At 40.7% G+C, this 22721-nt stretch overlaps 2 protein-coding genes across 6 annotated transcripts in view; one reads left to right on the top strand and one right to left on the bottom strand.

Annotated features, from left to right (window-relative positions):
- The window catches only part of LOC138739094 (Krueppel-like factor 12), a 302609-nt gene that overhangs the window by 108071 nt on the left and 171817 nt on the right, over nucleotides 1-22721 (bottom strand). For all 5 annotated transcript variants that reach the window (XM_069890563.1, XM_069890565.1, XM_069890564.1 and 2 more), the window contains one exon: nucleotides 11169-11694. In XM_069890563.1, coding sequence (XP_069746664.1) covers nucleotides 11169-11694 — 526 coding nt within the window. The remainder of the gene's footprint in view (nucleotides 1-11168; nucleotides 11695-22721) is intronic.
- LOC138739095 (uncharacterized) overlaps nucleotides 1-22721 on the top strand; it is a 161155-nt gene that overhangs the window by 119867 nt on the left and 18567 nt on the right. The gene's annotated exons all lie outside the window — the stretch shown is intronic.

Below are 22721 nucleotides of genomic sequence, written 5' to 3'. Positions count from 1 at the left end.
CATGGGAAGAAACCAACACAGGCATATGGGAACCTGCAAATTGCACACAGACCACAGGATTGCACCCGAAGTGCTGGAGCCACCTAAGTGCTGGGGCTACCTGGAGCCACCTAAGCTGTGAATAGCAACAGGGAGTAAAAGGATGACAAGGAAAGTGAGACCTGCTGCATTTTGCAGTTATTATTCTTAGCCCTCACTTACAATGAGACAACCTGCAGCATTGCCCAACATCCTTGTAATGAGGACACGAATGATTGGCTGGTCACTCCATGTTCCTCTGTGTCATCATAAGCAGGTGTATGGTAATGTTCTTAACTAGTTTCAGCCTTTGAAGTCCCTGCAGAAACTATAGACAATAGACAATTGACAATAGGAGCTGGAGTAGGCCATTTGGCCCGTCGGGCCAGCACTGCCATTTTAGATCATGGCTGATCATTACCATCAGTACTCCTTTCCAGCCTTATCCCCATAACCCTTAACTCCGTTACCCACAAGAGTCTTATCTAACTCTCTTTTGAACATAGTCAGCGAATCCGCCTCTACCACCCTCTGTGGCAGAGCATTCCACAGATTCACACTTCTCTGGGTAAAAAAATGCTTTCTCATCTCCGTCCTAAAGGGCTTACCCTGTATTCTTAAACTATGCCCTCTAGTCCTCGTCTCCCCCATCATTGGGAACAAGTAATCAGACTTCACCTTGTCTATCCCCCTGATGATTTTGTATACCTCAATCATGTCCCCCCTCATCCTTCTAAACTCCAATGGATACAAGTCCAGTTTTTCTAGCCTTGCTGCATATGACAACCCTGCCATCCCTGGAACTAACCTTGTAAATCTGCGCTGCACACCCTCTATAGCTAGTATGTCCTTCCTCAAGTTTGGAGACCAGAACTGGACGCAATACTCCAGGTGGGGTCTCACCAGGGCCCTGTATAACTGCAGAAGGGCGTCTCTGTTCCTATACTCCAATCCCCTCTTTATGAAAGCCAACATTCCATTTGCCTTCTTCACAGCTTTCTGAACCTACATGCTAGCCTTCAGTGACCGGTGAACAAGTGCACCCAGATCCATTTGCACTTCCCCACTCCCTAGCTTGTCTCCATTTAAATAATACTCAGCTTTCCTATTACTTCCCCAAAAATGAATAACCTCACATTTATTTACATTGAAATTCATCTTCCATTTAGCCGCCCACTCCTCCAGCCTGTCCAAGTCCGTCTGCATTTTCCTTACATCCTCCTCACACCCCACACCGCCACCCAGTTTAGTGTCATCTGCAAATTTGCTCATGTTATTTATAATCCCCTCAACCAAATCATTAACATAAATTACAAACAACTGAGGACCCAACACCGATCCCTGAGGCACTCCACTCGTCACATCCTGCCATTCTGAAAAAGACCCATTTACTCCAACCCTTTGTTTCCTATCTCTTAACCAATTTCCTATCCATGTCAGCACCTTACCTCCAATACCATGCTCCCTGATCTTGCCCACTAGACTCCCGTGCGGTACCTTATCAAAGGCCTTCTGGAAGTCCAAATACACCACATCCACTGGCTCTCCCGAGTCCACCCTCTTTGTCACATCCTCAAAAAATTCCAGAAGGTTAGTCAAGCATGATTTACCCTTAAGGAATCCATGCTGACTAGCCCTTATACTATTATTACTGACTAAGTGTTCTGCTATTTCTCCTTTTAAGATGGACTCCAATATCTTCCCCACCACTGATGTCAGGCTAACCGGTCTAGAATTTCCCGTTTTCTCCCTCCCTCCTTTCTTAAAAAGCGGCACCACATCAGCCACTCTCCAATCCTCAGGGACCTCCCCGGAATCTATGGAACTGGAAAATGTCGACCAGTGCCTCCACAATTTCCATAGCCACCTCTTTAAGCACCCTAGGATGCAGCCCATCAGGTCCTGGGGATTTATCAGCCCTCAGTCCCAACAATTTACTCATAACCTCCTGCTTCTGGATCCGGATATCCATTAGATCCCCTACCTCCACAGTAAAGTTCCCCAAGTCTCTTGGTACCGCATGACCACTACCCCCTAACTGACTATAACCTATATCCTCCTTGGTGAAGACAGTTGCAAAGTATTTGTTAAATTTCTCGCCATCTCCTTGTTTCCGGTAATAATTTCACCCTTGCCCATTTTCAAAGGGCCAATTTTAGACCGAACCAATTTCTTCCTCTTCACATACTTAAAAAAGCTTTTGCTATCCTCTGCAATATTATCTGCTAATTTCCTCTCGTACTTCATTTTCCCGTCTCTTATGGCTTTCTTAGTTACCCTCTGATGTTCTTTGAAGGTTTCCCAATCCTCTAATTTCCCACTCCGCTTCGCTATCTTATAATTACTCCCTTTGGACTTGATAATGCACTTGATTTCCTTAGTTAGCCAGGGCTGCCATTTGCATCTCCTAGAGCCTTTCCTCCACTTTGGAATAAATTTGTCCTGAATCCTGTGAAAAATGTCCATAAAAACCTGCCATTTTTCCCCAGTTGTGCTCCCAGCTAGTGTATCTTCCCATTTTATTTTGGATAGCTCCTCCCTCATAGCTGCAAAATTCCCTTTATTTAACTGAAGTACAGATGCTTCCGACTTCCTTTCCATTTCCCTTTCTAATTGCAGCTTAAACGTAACCATACCATGGTCACTATTCCCTAATGGCTCCCCTACATCAAGGTCACTTATTAAGTCTGCGTCGCTGCACAGCACCCAGTCCAGAATCGACTTCCTCCTGGTAGGTTCCTCCACTAGCTGTTCCAAGAAAGTATCTCGTAGACATTCTATAAACTTGCTCTCTTGTGTTCCTGCCCCCGTCTGATTATCCCAGTCCACCTTCATGTTGAAGACCCCCATAACTACCGTATTGCTACCACTTTGACATGCCACTCTTAATTCCTGATTTATACTACTACCGATATCTGAGCTACTTTTCGGAGGCCTGTAAATGACCCCCATTATATTCCTCTTGCCCTTGCAATTTCTTAATTCAATCCAAACAGACTCTACCTCACCTGTTTCAATGTCCTTCCTTTCAAACGCCTGAATCTCATTTCTTACCAACAGAGCTACCTCACCTCCTCTTCTTAACTTTCTGTCCTTTCTAAAGGACATGTACCCTGGAACATTTATTTCCCAATCCTGCCCTTCCCGCAGCCATGTCTCCGTTATTCCGACAATGTCATAACCTCCCATAATGGAAGGTTTGTGTGATATGTATGTTTTTATCTAAACTGAGCACCCACCATGTTCCCACTCACCAATTTGTTCTGAAAGTCAGATGGTTGCTCCTTTCAAATACTGGGTCCACAATTTAAAAGTTACTCCCAAAACCCACACCTCTCCTGGAAACTTGTATATATTTAACCACATTAAAAACTACCGACATCATCAGGGTGCAGGAGGGCCAGTCATCCCTTGTGACTGTGATTTGTAATAATTAACATACAAAACGTCATGGGTTTTGGGAACACGGTTAAAGCACACAAAATGAAAGAATAATGTATTGCATGACCAAATAAGCCATCTTCTGCAACAGTAGTTTAGAGTGATGTACTTGCAAACATCTAAGTCAGAATCTTTAATTTGTCCTTTTCATTTGCTCTCCGCACTGACGAGATTTAAGACATAGTTTCATTTAGACTCCGTATAACCTTTCAAGTCAGCTGTTATCAAAAGCTGCTTTAACAAGCACTATGGAGAGAGGGCGGGACTAAATACTCCTCTAATAGTTGCATCAACTTGACACAAAATTTGATAATAGCTGCTGGCATGTAAAGCCACTGCAGAGTTCAGTCTTGTACTCAGACTTGCTGAAGAAGACAATACTTCACAGTCATCCCACAGCTTGAGCTTCCTTTACCCTTTGCATCAAAGTCCTTGAACCAGAGTCATTGATAAGCAGAGGGGAAAAATGGCATCTTGGTGAAGAAATGGAAGAGCTATTTCCTTAAAGGTTGAGAAATATGCAAAGGAATGGTCAAAGAGAAGGCTGAAATAATGTGGTGAATTCAATGTTAAATTCATTTTAAAGAATGGAAGATGACATAATGAATAAAAAAGATAGAAATGAAAATAACATGTTACATTCATTACATTTCCAACATTGTTTTTTTAAAGACATGACATTGTGTGGTTAAGACAAGTTTCACTGTAATCTTACTGTTCAGAGAGTTTCATAGCTTGGTGATTTACCATAAATGATGTTCAAGAACTTGTGTGTAACTAGCGTCCTCTTACCTGCATTCATGCACAGAGAGAGACCTGTTGTAAAAATGTTACATTACACAAGATACTTGGAATATTAATTGTTCGGTCTCTGGTTGATTGGCAGTAATTGACAACTGTTACCTGGCTATTCAGAGCATCACAAGACTTCAGGTTGAAGTGGTAAAAAAAGCCTGTAAAGTGGAGCGCTTGTCAGTTTTGTGGGAGGTCGCATGTGGCAATATCATGCACAATGCATTGAGAAGTTTAAAATTTGAAAATCCTAATCCTTCTGAGTGATGTCATGTGAGGGAGGGATCGCAAGTTTTGCTGCCTTTCCAGAATGTCATGTCAATTGGTGGGACCTCTTTGGCAGATTTGACCTTTATTGGCAACTGAGGATCAGTGTGCACTTGTAATGGCCATCATTGCACCGTGTCAAAGATCAGTAGCAGTCATCTTTGTTGGGGCTCCTAGCAGTTATGAGAAAGGATTAATCTGGGAGATGAGCATCCTTGCACACAGAGTAGAGTCTGCATTAGTGCACAGTCAGCCTGCTGTATATTCCGTGCCCTCTGCGCATTAGTGAGCTGCTGCTGCTTAGTAGTCTAATCTGGTTATAAAGTACATACAAAGATGCTGGTGCGAGAGGGAGGAAGGGAGAGAGGCAGAGAGAATACAAATGTGTATATGTGCGCACACATGATCGGTTTTCTATTACATCATTCATACCAACACTGCAGCAAACAATGAAATTGAATGCACAGTTTATTTTGCCTTTGCAAAGCACCCTTTCTAAAAGCAAACTAACAAATGCAGTCACCTTTAATCACTTTGAAGCATTCAAAGCCCTATGCCCTCAGTATACAGTAAAGAAAAGGACCCATTCTGCTCACCAATATTTATCGAGTCAAGGGGGTGAGCTGCTCATTTCCTGTCTGCACTTTCATTGGTGGCGATAACCCCAATTTGTAATGGTGGTTCCACCTAATTAAGCAAACCTTTGCTTCTTGTGGCTAGCGAGAATAATTGATTTCTCAGCACTACCTTCTGCTTGGATTCTTCCAAAATAGCACAGGCATTTTAAATCAAAAGAACTGAGTGGCCAATATATCTTACTTTTTTTTCCAATATATGTTATAAAACACATTTCTAAAGCCTTGTTATTTTTCCTTTCCTTCTGAGAGAAAATAACCCAAGCAACTATAAGTCACACACTCCATTGGAAATAAGCTCTCAAAAGCTAATTCACCTTAAGTGGTAGGAGTTCAAACAGGAATGCAATAAAAAGCAGGCTGTGACCTGCTGTATAACATCATATTGACCAAAATTAACAATATTTCCAAGGCATAAAATGTAACTATATTCTGCAAAATGAAGCAAACACCTTTTTTTTTGTGCAAGGTGATGTATGTCTTGCCCTCCTATTGGTGCAGTTGCCAATAGTTAAAGAGGAACCACATTGATTCTGCTGGGTTAACATTCAAACTAGATGTGCAAAGGGTAAGGTTGGTAGAAAAGGTAACTTTGTACATTGTCAGTGGAGACCTATGCATGGATGTACAGGTACAGTACGTTTCCCTGCATCTGAAGTTCTGAATACTGAAACACCAAAAAATTTTGCAGCACTGACGTGACTTCACAAGTTGAAATAAAATCATCACCTGACTTGCCCATGTGGGGCTATGATGCTCTGTTGATGCTATTTTGATAACAACAGAGATCTTGTGCACTCTCCAAAGATATAGTTGCAAATGGCAAAAAGGTCTGCAGATAGCACTATGGATGTCAGTGAAAAGAACAGGAAGAATGCTTGTTTATCTATAGAACAGAAAGTCAAGCCTGCTGGTGAAACTGGACAGTGGTGTAAGTGTGAAATGTATTATGGAAGAGTATGGTGTTGGAATGGCCACAATCTATGACCTGAAGAAACAGAAGGATAAACTGTTGAAATTCTGTTCTGAGCTGCTTAAAGCCATTGTTCCGATAACCGAAAAATTTTGGATATGGGGAAACATACTGTATTTTCTTTTCTTGTTACTGTGAGTCCCATGAATAGCAAGAAATTATTGATTTCTATAATGGATCATGTAGGAGTGGGAAATATTGCATCAATTCAGCCTCTTTCTGTAGACTTCAGGTCAAGGATGTTTTGTGATATTATGTGCTGAGAATGCAGACTGACAACAGTGCTGCAGGTAATTGGACAATTGAAATCTCAGTACATAATAAAAGGGACTATTCATACAATGCATTAATCAGCAAGTTTCAGTATCTTAGTGCTATAGAGTCAGAGAGTTATACAACAAAGAATCAGGGCCATTGGCTCATAGAGTACATTCAACATATAAAGCACCCCTCTACAGTAAATGCATTAGCTTTTATTCACCTTGACAATTCCGTCAACTCTCTTCAGATTATATAAGGGGCAATTTACAATGGCCTAGAAACAATACTAAATAAAATCTGTATTTGCATAATAATTTTAACTAAAAGTATTTCAAGATGCTTCACTTAATTTTTCTCAACTGATCTACATAGATATCAGGTCATATGGTCTAAAGGTTCAGCTTTGAGGAATGATGAAGGGGTAAAGAGAGAAAGAAAAATGCACAGTTTGCAGAGAGAATTCAGAAATTTGGACCTTGTGAGCTGCAAGCAGGGATCATCAATTAAACGGGGATGAATGTTGTGTCTGAAAGTTAGAGAGCTGGCAGGGATTCTATGACTCAATTGAATAGTAGGAAATAGAGTCTGAATAGACTCACCAAGTCTGCACCATCTATCAACAACCCATTTATACCAATCCTATGTTAATCTGATTTTCCCCCCCACCTTCTCATCATCTACTCCCAAACTATGCATTCACCCAATATTTTCCTCTTTCCTCTTGGAAAAATTGCTTTCTGTCACAACGTTAATGAACAATTCAGTTTTATTTTTTCTTGTCATTTGTGGACGCTTACTTTCTTTGAATTGTCGTCTCATTTCTTAATGTCATTGACACATATTTTCAGCTTTAGTTCCACTGGAAAACCAAACCCTCTATGCTTATGTTACTTGTCTTTACACTCATTGTAACCCCACTTCTCAAAACTGCCTCACATACTTTCTTGTTTGGGGAAATTCTTAGTGAATATAGCCCTTTGCAACATGTGGAAAATAAAGCTAAATTCTGATATGGGAGGAAAAGTGAAATTTTTGGGAATCGTGAAGGGGTCACTAGAGTTTGGATTACATTTTTATCTGTGATAATTATTATATTTAAAATTGTATACCTCTAATTTAAAATATAAGAGGATTGTCTAAAATGTGATCAACTGGAATGCCTTTGATTTCAAAATTATCATGCCTTATTAGTCCCCTCACCAATACCACTTGCTTCTGGTTTATTTTTGGTTGAGATTCAGCACAGACAGAAATTAGGGGTTATGATTCTTATTGTTGGAAGTATAACATTTTTCAGCTGCTATTTGCCAACCACCACGGAGAGGCAGAAAGAAATCCCAAATTCAGGAGATGGTAGCTAAAGGAGGAGATGAATTTGAATTCTGTGCTGTTAATTCACCTCTTTGTTTTCAAATGCCTACTTCTCAAGGTACATGCAGTTTGGAGTCCTGTCACTGTGGGCATAGGCAGGAAATTTTCATTTTCAGAATGCATCACAGCTAATAATACAAGAAATAGGATGATGAAAGCTTACAGACAAAACCTGTATTTCCTTTTATTCCCACTTAAACTTAATTAGTTCCCTCTCTCTGCTTAATAAACATCCAAATTCTTTCAAAATTAATTCTCTCCCATTTCACACCCTTGCCCTCACTTTATCTCTCGCTCCGTTACTTCATACCTCTCCCCTTCTCTTGCCTTTATTACTCCCAAAATTTCTATTTACTTGCTCTCTCATCGTGATATTTACCCTAATGTCTTGAATCTCTCACTCATATTTACCCTTTTCCCTCTCCCCTCCATTGCTCTGCCCATCTGTCTCCATCACTCTATCCCCCTCCATTATTCACTCTGTTAATTTATTTTTCCTTCCCTCACTCAATTGCATACTCTCACTCTTTCCCTATTCATTTCACTTCTGTTCTATTTCACTTCTCACTCTCCCCCACCACCCCCCCCCCACTCCCCGCCCTCCATGTCTGTACATTTCTCTGCTCTCATAGGCATCTGCTCAAGAAAGTTAAGATTATAATAAGAAAACACCCTTGTGTTACATGAAGAATATGAAAAACTAGGATTTTTACATTCTTATGCTTTGATGCTACATTAAATGTGTAATGATACATGCTGTCGCTGATATTAGGTCGATATAATGAATCATCATACCTGAATCAAAAGCATCTCTTGATTGCCTTCCCTCATAATGTATGTGACTTCTCTTAGGGATTCAAGAAACTGCAGATGCTGGAATCTAGAGCTTGCTCAAAGAACTCGATGGGTCAGGCAGCATTCAAGGAGGAAGGTGGACAGTTCTAAAGCACCGATTTGACAGTGCAACATGCTGGCTGTCCATTTTTATGCATGGATGCTGACTTACCAATTGTTATCCTGTAGCTGTTCATTTTTATTTGCTTTAACTTTCCTTATTTAGGTTTCCTGCAACTTCTTTTACGCAGTTACGTCAATGGAATTAATTTGTTGACCTTTTGGCAACTTCAATCTTGATAGTTCAGAATCTATACATTGGAGAATCATTTGTGGCAAGTTCAAAAGAGATTCTTCTGCATTTATCTCAGTCCTTTTAATCAACGTTTAGAGTTGGTATCCAGAAAGGGTTATTTCAACTTTTGATGTTTTATCACATCAGAAGTGAATCAAAAGGGAAACGGTTCTCATCCAAGTATAAATATGGCCTTATTTTATCTAACAGTCAAAGAACTACAATCTAATCATTAATGTTTGATACTATTCTTGTGTTCATCAATCCTCTAGCCAATAACACAAGCCTTTTACTGTTCTACAATTACCATTTATTACCTGCTGAATCCAACAATTAGTGCAACTTCTCATTTGGAAAATTCCAGCATTTGTGTTTGTGTACAGTGGTTTGGATGATGACCAGCATCAGTGATATTCTCTTCTGCTTTAATGAATGAAATTGGAGTAATAACATGCACCCTATAGCTTTCATTTGTAACCCTTGGCAAAACAAGGTGCAAACACCTGATCAAATTACAACCTGACTACATGTCACCTTGCTGTACATATGCATGTACCTACGTTTTTAATATTTTTCTGAAGCTACAGCTCATCGGTGGGTCTGGCAATCATGAGGACAGCCATTCACGGCAGAGTACCTATTGCAAATACTGCTGATTATGAACCAATCTCTTAATGATCAGGAAGTATGATCACTGAGGGCAAGAATGTTAAAGCAGAAAACGCAACCACACACACTCAAAACACACAGCCCTACTCTTGTATTTTCCACGGTCACCTTTTCTCTGCTGTACTGGCTGTTACAGCTCTCTAAGGCCCTGCCAATGACATTTTCCTAGTGACAAACACATGGCAGCTGTAATCTTTGTGGACAATTGCCATTGAGATCTGTTCATCTCTTGGCATTCTGTAGAAGAAATACCCAAACAATGCTTTAAAGATAAATACCTTCATGTTCACAAACATTTAGGTCTTAGTGCAATGTGCCATATAAGGATGGATCCAAGTTCTAGTCAATTATAACTATAAATAAAATGACTATCATTAATATTTCAAATTAAACATTGAACAACAGTTGCACTCAAAGCAGTCTCTTGTTGGAGCACATTGCTTATGCTCTCCTTTGCAAGTGTACAACTCTGACTGTCTCCTCAACACCCATCAACAAAGCAAGAACAAAGTTACATTAACCATGAATGACCAAGGGAGGTCCAACCTCAACTGCTGTGGCACATCACCATTCAAAGCAGCAAAATAACATAGTGAATGGAGTGGTTTGCTAAGGCTGACTGGTTATACATGCACCCCACCAATACCGTGCTTTGGTCCCCCAGAGAATTACTTGAAGAAGGGAGGATCACATTGCTCATAAAATCGTTCTTATTTTTTTTTCTCTGGAGGGGGAGTCAAAAAGTACAAATAAGGCCCAAACAAAACTGTTGGAATAACATCAAGGAACTGTGGCTTAAATGCAGACGGGAAGACAAAAGTTTAAGAAGTAACATGTAATTTTATTAATTATGGGAATAAAGATTAACCTGGAGCACAAAAAATTGTAAACCAACATAAATATTGATTGCTTTTTAAAAACAATTTTATGATCTGATAGCATGATTAAGTGTTTCACCTTAGAATCTACTTCTGTTCTTTTTACAGTCTGTTGCACCATCCAGGGTTATGTTAGAAGTTGGGGGGAGGGAGAGGAAATCTGCTGTAAAAAAATAGGTGTGGCTGAAGACTGTGATTGGTTGGGAAAATGGAATGCACCAGGAATGGTAGGGAGACAGGTTGAGGACATCTGGATCACCCGAAAACTGCAGGAGGGTTCAAGCAGGTCATCTTGAGATCTTGGGTGAAAACGAAGGGGGGTTGGAAATCCCAGAAGGAGACTGAACAATCCAGCTGAGCATTTGTCAGTATCGAACCTCTACATCAATATTGAAATTTTGTTCAGACATTGGTGAGATATTTTTCTATTTGCAGTAGCAAATGTTGGGAGTGTCAGTATGTTGGGTTGGAAATAAAATGAAAATATTATATCCCTCCTCTTAGATAGTTCAATTGTTTAATAGGTTTACCAGGGAATGGTACATGCATGCAAACGATGTACAGAGGGAAAAGTAATAAAAATAACAGAAATAATTTTGGATAAGGATAAACTATAAAATAGCAAAGATGCACTATTTAAGTATTTTCATCTGAAAGCTGGGCTGAAAGCTATGGTTGACCATTACATCAGTATAGTATTGTGTCTACCAGGTGCATTATTTCTACCCTCTTACCTTTCATTTGACTCCTCCCATCCTCGAGCATTGGGAGTACAATGGTGGAGTTCCTCTGTGACCTCATGGCTGTGTATACTACTGGAACAGATTGTACAACCACTGGAATGCGATGCAGTTTGCTGGACGGAAAGTTCATTGTATTTGAAGATGGCATCGGGTGGATTATGTGCAAGTATTGTTGGCCACCAACACTGGGCGAAGATGCCACAACAGAGCCTGGTGCTAATACTGTAGACATTCCTGTTGATGAAGTCACTGAGGTTATCACAGTTGGGGATGAAGTCAATCGTGGTGAGCAAGATGACATCGAAGATATTGAGGTTGTTGTCACTGAACTGGACGAGGAACGTGAGGATGATACAGTTGTTGGTGATGTCCGGGCTTTGTTAATGGACAAGTCCACTGGCTCAGTTTGTGTTTGATATTGATCGGTGGATAGCAAAACCTCTGGCGGCCCAGCTTTCACGTTGTTGAGCAAAATAGGTACAGCTTCCATATCTGAAAAATTGGGGGCTTGTGGAGACTGTTAAAATAAAACAAATAAAAATCACTGAGCATATCATAACAAAGAAAAAGTACCGAAATGAAAAATGTTTAATACATAATAAATTAATATGCTCGACAATTATCTCCAATCTGAGTTCAGGAACTAGAGTCAGTAAGCACCTCATTGACAACAATTTTACAAGGTGATTCAGAATTAATTCATGGCTGAATACTGAATCAAATATCCCTATCACCAAATCATCTAACCTGTTCAAAGAAAAGAGTACCAAGGCAGTAACTACAGCACAACCAGCTACTTAACCTGGTAACTACTTGGCAAGTTGGGGAATGTTTGTAGCCTTCTGGTGCAAAATTCTAGAAGGAAAAAAAATATTCATATGCAAATATACACAATGTAGTTTATTAGATTACACACTTGAGCTCTTGCTGCTTATGTTTGTTTCTGTCACTAAATTAAAACAAACATTAAAGAAAAATATTAATTGGGAACTGTCCTAGCACACCCTTACTCATTTGTATGCTGTGGGTGGAACCATTTGCCGCTTGAAATGGCAAGATGCTCTTCTGAAACCCCTTTCTCTTCTACTTTAGTTGACATTAGGCCAATAATTGTGTCAAAAATAATGGAGATATTAATTGTATACAAGTTTGTATCTTGCCTTAATGAAACTAGTTATTGAGGTTTATGAAGAATTATGGTACAAAACAAGGTGATGATAGCATAAACAAAAATCATATGGAGTATACTTTTTTATAGTTTGTATATTACTATGTTAATATATAATCTGATGTTTTCCCCAGAAATCTGGCTTCAATTTTTTAAATTTAAATTAATGATTGACAGAATTGAGTTCACGAGCTTCCTTCATGTTTTTCCCATTTGACTTTATGGGGGAGAAAAAGCCAACAAACGTTTAACCAAAATGACAACTTTGCAAAGTAGAGATCACTTTGGTGCAAATGTTGGGAATATTTACACACAAAATCCAATTGTCCTTGAACCCATTAACTGAGTGTTATTCCTAATTCAGTTCTGCAAGGCTCAGCATTAGTAATTCCTTGAAGGCAATCCACCAACTGATATTATTGTTTAAATATAAACTACTTAATTTAATTAAAACATTTAAGTTCTACAGGGATGACATAAAACAAACGATTAAGATCTGTCGTAGCTCTTGGGAGTTGATTTTTAAAGCTGTCTCGTGGAGAGACTCCCGTTGAGTTTTTATGAGCTGTAGGTGGATATGATTCCTATCTGCTTAAATATTTGTCGCTTCACGTATTTTTGATTAGAATGTTGTTCTTTAATAGGATTTTTCCTCAATTTAATATCTCCTGATACATGATCTTTAACATTAGACATTTTCCCAGGACAGTTAGTTGTTTGATTTTATTGGCTCAAGCAACATATGAAAAAGCTTGAAAGCATAAAAGGTACAACCTCCCTGTTTAACTTTCTCTCCTTCTCTCACTTTGTGCTGACCAATTCAATGGTTAGGAAGCAGAGTCAAGACTTCAGCTGCCAAATTCAAAGAGGCCACAGATTCAGTCCTTGGGTCTGGACCAAGTTGGTTACTTTGAGGCAGAGAGAGTAATGGTGTGATAGAATTGAGGAGATTGTTCCAGATTAAGTATATTATCACCTTCCCCATCTTCTGGACACTCTGTAGCGATCTCACCTGGATGAGGGAGATTGGCCCCCATTAAGATGTGAGATTCACCCTTGGTCAAACCTACTCATACAGTGTGACAGCTTCAGAGGAACTGAATTTTGGAAGCAGAGTACAAGGCACAACCTCCTTCCAGGGTGCTGCTTACTGCATGTGACGTAGGGTAATTTTTTAAAAGACCGATTCACTTCTTGCACCACAGGCTCAGAGAGTGAGATACTATCAGCTGCAAGTTCCATTGCAACAACTCAGAAGTTTCTATGCCAGAAGCTCCCAAAATCCATGGACACTTCCATCTGGAAGAAAAAACACAGCAAACAGATGGAAACATGGCAGTTCCCTTCCAGATAACCAACCATCTAGAATAATACCTCTATTCTTTCATAATTAATTGAGTTGAAATCTTAGAACTTCCCTCTTCGTACCACCATGAGAGCATGCATCCACCACTCAGACAAGACATATAAGGTGGCAATCTCCCACCACATTCTCATGACCAATTTGAGACCAGCTTTAAAGACTGGACTTGCTAGCAAATGTTCCCATTCCATGAATGAAGAAAATGCACATTTATTAGCAGCTATATGTGCAGAGAATAAACTGCTTGCATGATTCGACCATGTGACTTCTTTGTATTTCAATTTTTTTCCATGAGAAATAAACCCAAGGCTTTGTCTGCACTTTCAGTGGCCATATTACTATTTTTGAAGGTTTGTTGGTATAAACTAATGGACCCCTTTTTGCCCTCTCTCATTTAAATTGTTAGTTCACCAGCAGAATCTGACCTACTTATTCTCTCTGCTTGAAAGCTCATTCTATCTTCATAATGGAGTCATTTATTCTTTAACTTTCTCTGGTTACTTGTGTCTTTTATAGTTAAAATACTCCTTGGTATTTTAAAGCATTTGCCTCACATTAGTGATAATTTACATACTGGAAAATAATTCTTTCTTCTTCTTCTTTGGCTTGGCTTCGCGGACGAAGATTTATGGAGGGGGTAAATGTCCACGTCAGCTGCAGGCTCGTTTGTGGCTGACAAGTCCGATGCGGGACAGGCAGACACGGTTGCAGCGGTTGCAGGGGAAAATTGGTTGGTTGGGGTTGGGTGTTGGGTTTTCCTCCTTTGCCTTTTGTCAGTGAGGTGGGCTCTGTGGTCTTCTTCAAAGGAGGTTGCTGCCCGCCAAACTGTGAGGCGCCAGGATGCACGGTTTGAGGCGATATCAGCCCACTGGCGGTGGTCAATGTGGCAGGCACCAAGAGATTTCTTTAGGCAGTCCTTGTACCTTTTCTTTGGTGCACCTCTGTCACGGTGGCCAGTGGAGAGCTCGCCATGTAACACGATCTTGGGAAGGCGATGGTCCTCCATTCTGGAGACGTGACCCACCCAGCGCAGCTGGATCTTCAGCAGTGTGGACTCGATGCTGTCGACCTCTGCCATCTCGAGTACTTCGACGTTAGGGATGAAAGCGCTCCAATGAATGTTGAGGACGGAGCGGAGACAACGCTGGTGGAAGCGTTCTAGGAGCCGTAGGTGATGCCGGTAGAGGACCCATGATTCGGAGCCGAACAGGAGTGTGGGTATGACAACGGCTCTGTATACGCTTATCTTTGTGAGGTTTTTCAGTTGGTTGTTTTTCCAGACGCTTTTGTGTAGTCTTCCAAAGGCGCTATTTGCCTTGGCGAGTCTGTTGTCTATCTCGTTGTCGATCCTTGCATCTGATGAAATGGTGCAGCCGAGATAGGTAAACTGGTTGACCGTTTTGAGTTCTGTGTGCCCGATGGAGATGTGGGGGGGCTGGTAGTCATGGTGGGGAGCTGGCTGATGGAGGACCTCAGTTTTCTTCAGGCTGACTTCCAGGCCAAACATTTTGGCAGTTTCCACAAAACAGGACAGTGGAGATTCCCTGATTGTAACTTCACGTCGGAAGCAATGTGGACCCACAGCAAAGCTCACGTTAAGAAATCTTGAACATGGGACTTGAAAGACCAGCACATAATTAGGAACAGCGGGTCTTCAAATGGCCTCTCAAGGTTGTTCTGCTCTCAGTAAGATCACAGCTGAATCACTATTCCCCATCTGGTTCTTTCTACATCCATTATCTCACTGGAACAGGCTTAAAAATACTCAATGATTATTGACAGTGCTCAGGGGTGGAAAATTCTAAAGATTTCAGGATATATGAAGAGAAAGAATTGAAGCAGAGTTGACCGTTCAGTCCAGTAAATTTAAGATACCACACTGCATTAAAGAGAATGCAAGTTCATCTGGCTATATCTTTCTTCATTATTTTGACTCAATTTCTTTCCAGTGTAAAATCTGGCCCACTGGCCATTTCCCACAGTTGTACTATTAGCCACACATTGTAGAGATAAAGAAACTTAACCTGCTATTTAACTTCCACTTTCAGTAATCGGGCATCTCACTATCACAGACATTTACTCCATTTTAACAAAACTAATTGGTTTTCTTTCTCTCCCAGTTATGATCAAGGGTCCTGGATATGAAACATCCTTTCCCTTTCCACAGATGCTGTCTGATTTGCTGAGGGTTTCCAACATTTTCTGCCTTTAATATGCACGTTAGGGATATTGAAATAGCGTTGAAGCTGCATGAGAGATACCCACGTTCTTAATCTTGGCACTCAGGGAGTGGGAGCGTTGGTGGATTCACCTATTAAAATTAAAATATCTTTAATTTATTCATTTGGATTGGTATTTATTATCTATTCCCTAATTACTCACAAAATGAAGGGGCAATTCATAGGTGCCAGTGGTAACAAACAGACCAGACGGACAAGGATGGCAAATTGCTTCCACTGAAGAGCATTAGAGAATCAGAGGTTTTATAAGAATATAGCAGTTTTTGAAAGATTGTTACAGAGATCAGTTTTCATTCCAGATGTTTAATTAGGTCCAATTCCCCACCTGTCATGGTGATATTGAAACTCACATCACTGGATCACAAGGAACAAATGTAACTGAACAGGAGTGAGTGGAGAACATTATCAATTGCAAATATTAGGTCACTGTTTAAAAGAGAGCATGGTGCAGAGATAACTAAGGCAGAAACTGTGGAAATTATGTAGCTCAATTTCAAGGAAGAACATAGAAAGGAACGCAGATAAAGGGAAAGCACAACAAGAGGGAAACCCACATCACGTGCCACAAAATGAAAATTGTAATAGGTCAGTCAAGCAAACCTAGCAACTGAGATATTAATATTACCCTTAGATTTGAATCTCAATTGCAAGACAATAGATAGCGGAAGGAGAATCTGGAATATTTCTCTTTTCCAGACACCCCCTTCAATATTTCCAAGTAAATTACTCTACAGATTGGATGAAAACTTGCAATAACTCAACAATTACTGAGCCGTTCCAGAAGTTCATCTGAACACTTTTAATGCTTGAATTATCTCCCTATTCCTTGTGATTTCCATGCCAGCAATAAGATTGTTGCCCAGGCTGTGCACCTTTTGCAGCAGATTCTGTGAAGCAAGACTATATAATCTGAACAACACACATTTCTAAGCATTCCCATGGCAATATCATCTTCTCAGGGCAATATTGGACTGGGATGGGTACCAGGCAAGTGGTCCTCCTTTGGGCCCTACTACTATATCACCATTGTCTGCTTTTGAGCTTCTTCTCATGTCGAACAATAGCTCTGACCTATTTGCTACTGACTATCCATTAAAATTGAACCTCCAAACATTCCTTCTAATGAAGTCCTTCCAACTGTCCTTAGCAATCCATTCCAGCTCCACTGTAGATTTCACACTATATGCCAGTGCCCTATCCTGATCTAATCCCCAACCACCTGCCCCATCAAGCTTTCCACAACTCCAGTCCCACCCCTATCTAATTAATGCTAATTTTGATTGTGTCCACAGCTGCCCATCCCAATGTGTCTACCTGCAGGACTCTGATGCACTCCCCCCCCCCCATCCTCATCACCAGATTTATGGGCCTGTGCCATCTAACCTCCTCATTGTTCTTGCAAGGAGTGCCGGACATGGGGTTTTGCTTCCAAAGTTCTTAAGTAGAGAGTCAAAACTAGAATGAATGGTGTGGCACCACCACTTTATCATTGAAGAGTCAAAGTGCCAGAGCCACAACAGCACAGAAACAGGCTTTTTTGCCCACCACTTCCATGCCACCAGTAAGTAACACCCAATACTGAATGCTGGTGCATAATCAGTACATAATCTGGAGCCTTCCATGCCTTGAAAATTCAAGAGTCTGAGTGGAAACCTCATGTTGTGAGAGACTCTGCCACCCCCTTGGGTAGTAAGATCCACCCTCAAGGTGAAGAAATTCTTCCTCTGATCCCTTTTAGACCATTTATCTTTAACAAAGTGAAACACAAAAAAATCTGCCGATGCTGTGATGGTACAGTAGGAAGAACACAGAAATGATGAGGGACTCAGTAGATCATGCAGTGTCTATGGAGGTAAAGATACTTTGAACAATCTTATCAGGTCCTCCCTCAGCCTCCTCTGCTCTAAGCAATTCAAACCCAGCCTATCAAGTCTCTCCTCTTAACTGAAAGGCTCCATTCCAGGCAAAATCCTGGTGAATCTCCTCTGCGCCTTCTGTAAGTTTATCTGCTGCATATTAGAAATACAGTAAAATCCCCACAATCTGGAATTAAAGCCACCAGCAGCCTCAAGCCCACCTGTAAAAAAAACCATGGAAAGTAAAAAGGTTAAAAAATCCGCGTTTAAAATTGGTGCCTCCTGGAAACCATTTCAAAAATCTCAAACAACTGGCAAATTCACTACCAATTCCCATAGGTGCTGGATACTGAGGGCTTTACTGTACATATTTTTCGGGTGAATGGAAGTATTTGACTGTGCCATGTTTGAAAACAATTGACATGATTTGGAGAAAACCAATGTACATCCGCAAGACTGAAGGTTGTTCCGCTGTCTCCTCTCACACTCAGCCCTGCATCATTCTCATCTACTAATTACTGGCACTACCCAACCAAAAAAGTGATATATTGCAGTCATTTTTAAATTTTGACCAAGAATAAGTAGAAACCAACCTTGGACCGAGTACTAATTGACTGTCAATATAAAGCACCAGAGTACAAGAGGAACGACAAAATCCCACTGCTCTCAAAACCCATGGTGATTTTCCAATGCTCACTGGTGTTCCTTCTGAAAAAATGCTCCACAACTGTTCATGTGAACTTCAAAGCTAAGCCTTTCAGTATTTAATTAATTAAGCATTATTGACATTTATTACGTTCACGGTTAGAATTAAAGGATAATTTTATACAAAGAGTCATACTGCATGAAAACAGCCCCTTCAGTCAACTTGCCCACGCCAACCAAGATTTCCCATCACACTAGTCCCACCTGCCTGCGTTTGGCCCATATCTCTCTAAACCCATCCGATCTATGTATCTGTCAACTTTAATTTTAACCATTGCAGTAGTACCTGTCTTAAAACACCTCCTTCAGCAGCCCTTTCCATATACTCACCACCTGTTGCATAAAAAAAGCTACCTATCAGGTTCCTGTTCCCCGTCACATTAAGCTTATGTGCTGTCCCCTATTCTGCACAAAAGACTCTCTGCGTTCACCTAATCTATTCCTTTCATGAGGCCAACCTTCACCCTCTCGTTATAATTTAGAACCACAAGTCCTGGCAACATCCTTGCAAATTTTCTTTGCAGCCTCTCCGGGTCCGGGTCACATTTTGGCACCAGATATTTTGGCCTCAACAGTTTGGTATTCACAATTTGGCACTGGACATTTTGCAGCCCACAGTTTGCCACTAACTGTTAGGCTACAACAATTTTTTCACTTATTATACTTATTATGAAGCAAGGAGCAGCGCTATGGATTGTTGTGCAGGACCCTGCACTCAGGACAGTGGCCATCAGTCTATCATGTCAAGCTGATCGACATGGCACTATGGGTGCTGGAGGCTTACCAGCGCTTTGCTGTGAGTAAGCGGTGGCAGGCAGTGGGAGCGAACCTGTTACCTAGCCCCTTCAGGGTAGCAGGGGCAGGTTGTCCCAGGGCTGGGGAAATCAGACACTAATATCCTCATGATCCCTGATCACTCTCTGCACCCAGTCCCCCCTTGCCACCCGGTCCCCCCACCCCACCCCCAACATTTCCCCCGGTCCCGTTGACTAAGTCATCGCTGATAAGTCTCCAGCTCCCATAGTGCTGTGTCAATCATATTGACGTGATAGAGCGACAGCTGCCCTCCCGAATGCAGAATCCCACACGACAGCCTGAAGCACTGCTCCTCGCCCATAACAAGCGATGAAGTTGTGGTAGCCTAACTGTTAGTGCCAAGAAACAATTTTAAAATCGATGCTTAATAATTATTATATTTAATGAAAATTGCTGGGCCAGTATCAAACTGTGGATGCCAAAATGTCCAACGTGCTACAAAAGTAATTTTTTAAAAAATTGCCAAAATGTCTGTCGCCAAAATATCCGATTCCAACCCTTTTTAGCTTGACAACATCTTTCCTAGAGCAGAATTGCTTACTCAATACTTAACTGTCTTTTTTCTATATTCAGATATTACACCACATTCGTGCTGTAACGAGATGCGTCAAAAACTATACCAATTTGCATAAACATTTAAAAATTATCAAATGCATTAAGGTTAAAAAAGGTGTTGGGGGAGGGGGGAATTCCACACTTGCTCATGGTGGAGTCCAACAACTCGCATGCAGGGTAAAAAGTTTCCAAAGAATGGAAAAATAAAATATTTAGTTTGTTGAAATTAATAACACAGTAGCAAAATATCAAAAATTATTTTTTTCCATGTATGGAATCAACACATTAATGAGCAGCTAATGATGTTTCTTCAACCACATATCACAAGTGAGTTTCATATCTGAATTAAATAATGCAAGATAAAATGTGTTAATCCAACTGTGGGAGGATGTAGTACGTGGATGACTTGAATTCTTCAGGTCATGAGAGACATGACTTATCTGATTTTGTGGAAATATTTTAAAGGTAGCAATGCTAATAATATAGTTCTAGGTATTCATTAATAACTAGGTACAATACAAATTCTATGAGTTGAATTATGAAATTAATTATCTAATTGACAATGAGGAATGACCTCCATCCACTACGCATCAACAACTCTGGAGTAGGGAGAGCAGAGAGCACCAAGTTCCTTGGAATTCATTTAGCTAGTGACCTATTGTGGACGCTCAACATCTTCTCACTTGTCAGGAATGTGCATCAGCAATTGTACTTCCTGAGAAGACTAAAGCCAGCAAAGCTACCGGCCACCATCATGTCAACCTTCCATAGGAGCTCGATTGAGTGTCCAGGCCGGCTGCACCACAGTGTGGTACGGGTTGCTGCAGAGAAATGGATCAGAGGTCAATCCACTGGACCATAAGTGTGGCAGAGAAGATCAGTGAAGTCTCCTTCCTCCCCACCCATCCCCCACAATTGATGTGATCTACCAGGATCGTTGGCTGAAAAGGGCATGCAAAATCATTGAGGACCCCTTCCACCCTGCGCACAGAAACTTTCAGCTGCTCCCATTGGGAAAGAGATACAGGAGGATCAGAGCCAGCACCACCAGGCTGAGGAGCAGCCCATGGGCAGTGAGAATGCTTATCAGTCAAAACACTAACCATTCGAGACTCTCATATTTATGAAGCAAATTTTATTTATTTATTTTGATTATACTTGTTCTGTGTATTTATTGTTCGTGTGTTATGTCGGGATGCTTGTGTGTTTTGCACTGAGGACCGGAGAACGATGTTTCGTCAGGTTGTACTTGTACAATCAGATGACAATAAGCTTGACTTGACTTGAAGTTAAACAGGAAGGTCTGCAGATCCTATGACGGTAATGCAATCGGAGCACCATAGGAAACGCACATGGTCACACGCAGTAATCTGGTCTAGGAATGAACCTGGGTCCGAGTCACTCTGAGCCCATTCTTCAGAGAAAAGTGCAAGAGAAACTCACATCATACATCACCTATAATGACTCTGTAGATGCTGTGTGGCCTGATGAGTTTCTCCAGTGTATTGCTGTTTAATTATAACAGGGTGAATATTCAATAAGATGAAAGAACTATAGCAAATGTACAATCCAGATAGCTAAAGAATAAAGACATTTTTAAACTTATGAGAAATTGGCTTACAAATAATTTTCAGGAAATGGAACTGTTATGTAACCCAGGGACTGTCTGTCTGCCAACAGGTAAAGCTTCAGTGCATCATTGAGACACTAAGTCACTATGAAGCAGAGAACAGAATTGCAAGGAATATTTTATAAGAGGGAAAGAGGCCTCCAAAAATAGATGGGATAGGGAGCGTATCAGGGACAGGATGTGTTGAGGTATCAACCAAAGCTTGAATGAAAGGGAGAAAACATTGTGTGGTTTAAGGGAGAATGCAAAAGCACAGACCTCTCAATAAAGTTACACGAGTCAGAGTTGAATATGCTGCACTGACATGAAAGCAACTGGCAAGATTCTTGGGTGTCAGACCTTATGTGGAAGTGGCAGGATTTTGTTAATCACCTTATAAATGTCATGGGGTGTCAGATGAATCTCAGTGGTAGTCATTTCTGATATAGAAGATTGTAGGTTTAAGTCTAGTTCAGAGATTTCAACACCCAAAATGGTCTATTTTCCCGCAGATTTATACTGTGAGAGCTGCAGAAATTAAACAGACAACTCCAAAGTTACTCTTGCGCCATTACTTCTCCACACAACGTTGTCAACTGGTATCAGGAGAAGCAGCTTAAACATTACACAGCTTCCAGCATTTTCACATTAGTGTTTATGACACTGATGTTTATGACATTTCGACTACATTTCAAATTCTTTTAAATTATCACTATTTTATTATTTTCGAATGTCTCAGGGATACAAAAGTCCTACATACATGCAATTCCTACTTTACAGATTAGGAGATCTGCTGCTAGCAATGATAACCATGCGTCTTCAGGTGGTGGGCACAAAACTAACCATGAGATGGCCACCTATTAGGAGGTAATTGCTAAATTTGTTGCCAAAGGAAAACTTGGAAAATATTTAGAGTTGATTTGATAATTACACAATGAATCTTACAGATGGACAGACACAGTGCTCAGGTGTGTGTGTGTGCACGTGTGCGCGTGTGTGTGCGTGTGTGTGTGCGTGTGTGTGCGTGTGTGTGTGCGTGTGTGCGTGTGTGTATATAAATACATATCTTCCATCTATATTTATTTATTTATAAAGCCAAGTCATTATGCCCAGCAACTCAAGGTTCAAGGACAGGATTCTTGAATCTCCTCATACCCTGCTAACTATAAATTACTCTGGAGACAGGGACCACCAAATGATATGTCTAAATCACTGAATGATCACTTTTTTTT

The sequence above is a fragment of the Narcine bancroftii genome, chromosome 7 (genome assembly GCF_036971445.1).
Source record: "Narcine bancroftii isolate sNarBan1 chromosome 7, sNarBan1.hap1, whole genome shotgun sequence".
Classification (NCBI taxonomy): Eukaryota; Metazoa; Chordata; class Chondrichthyes; order Torpediniformes; family Narcinidae; genus Narcine; species Narcine bancroftii.
The sequence above is the reverse complement of the archived record's forward strand: the minus strand, read 5'-3'. Positions and strand labels throughout refer to the sequence as shown.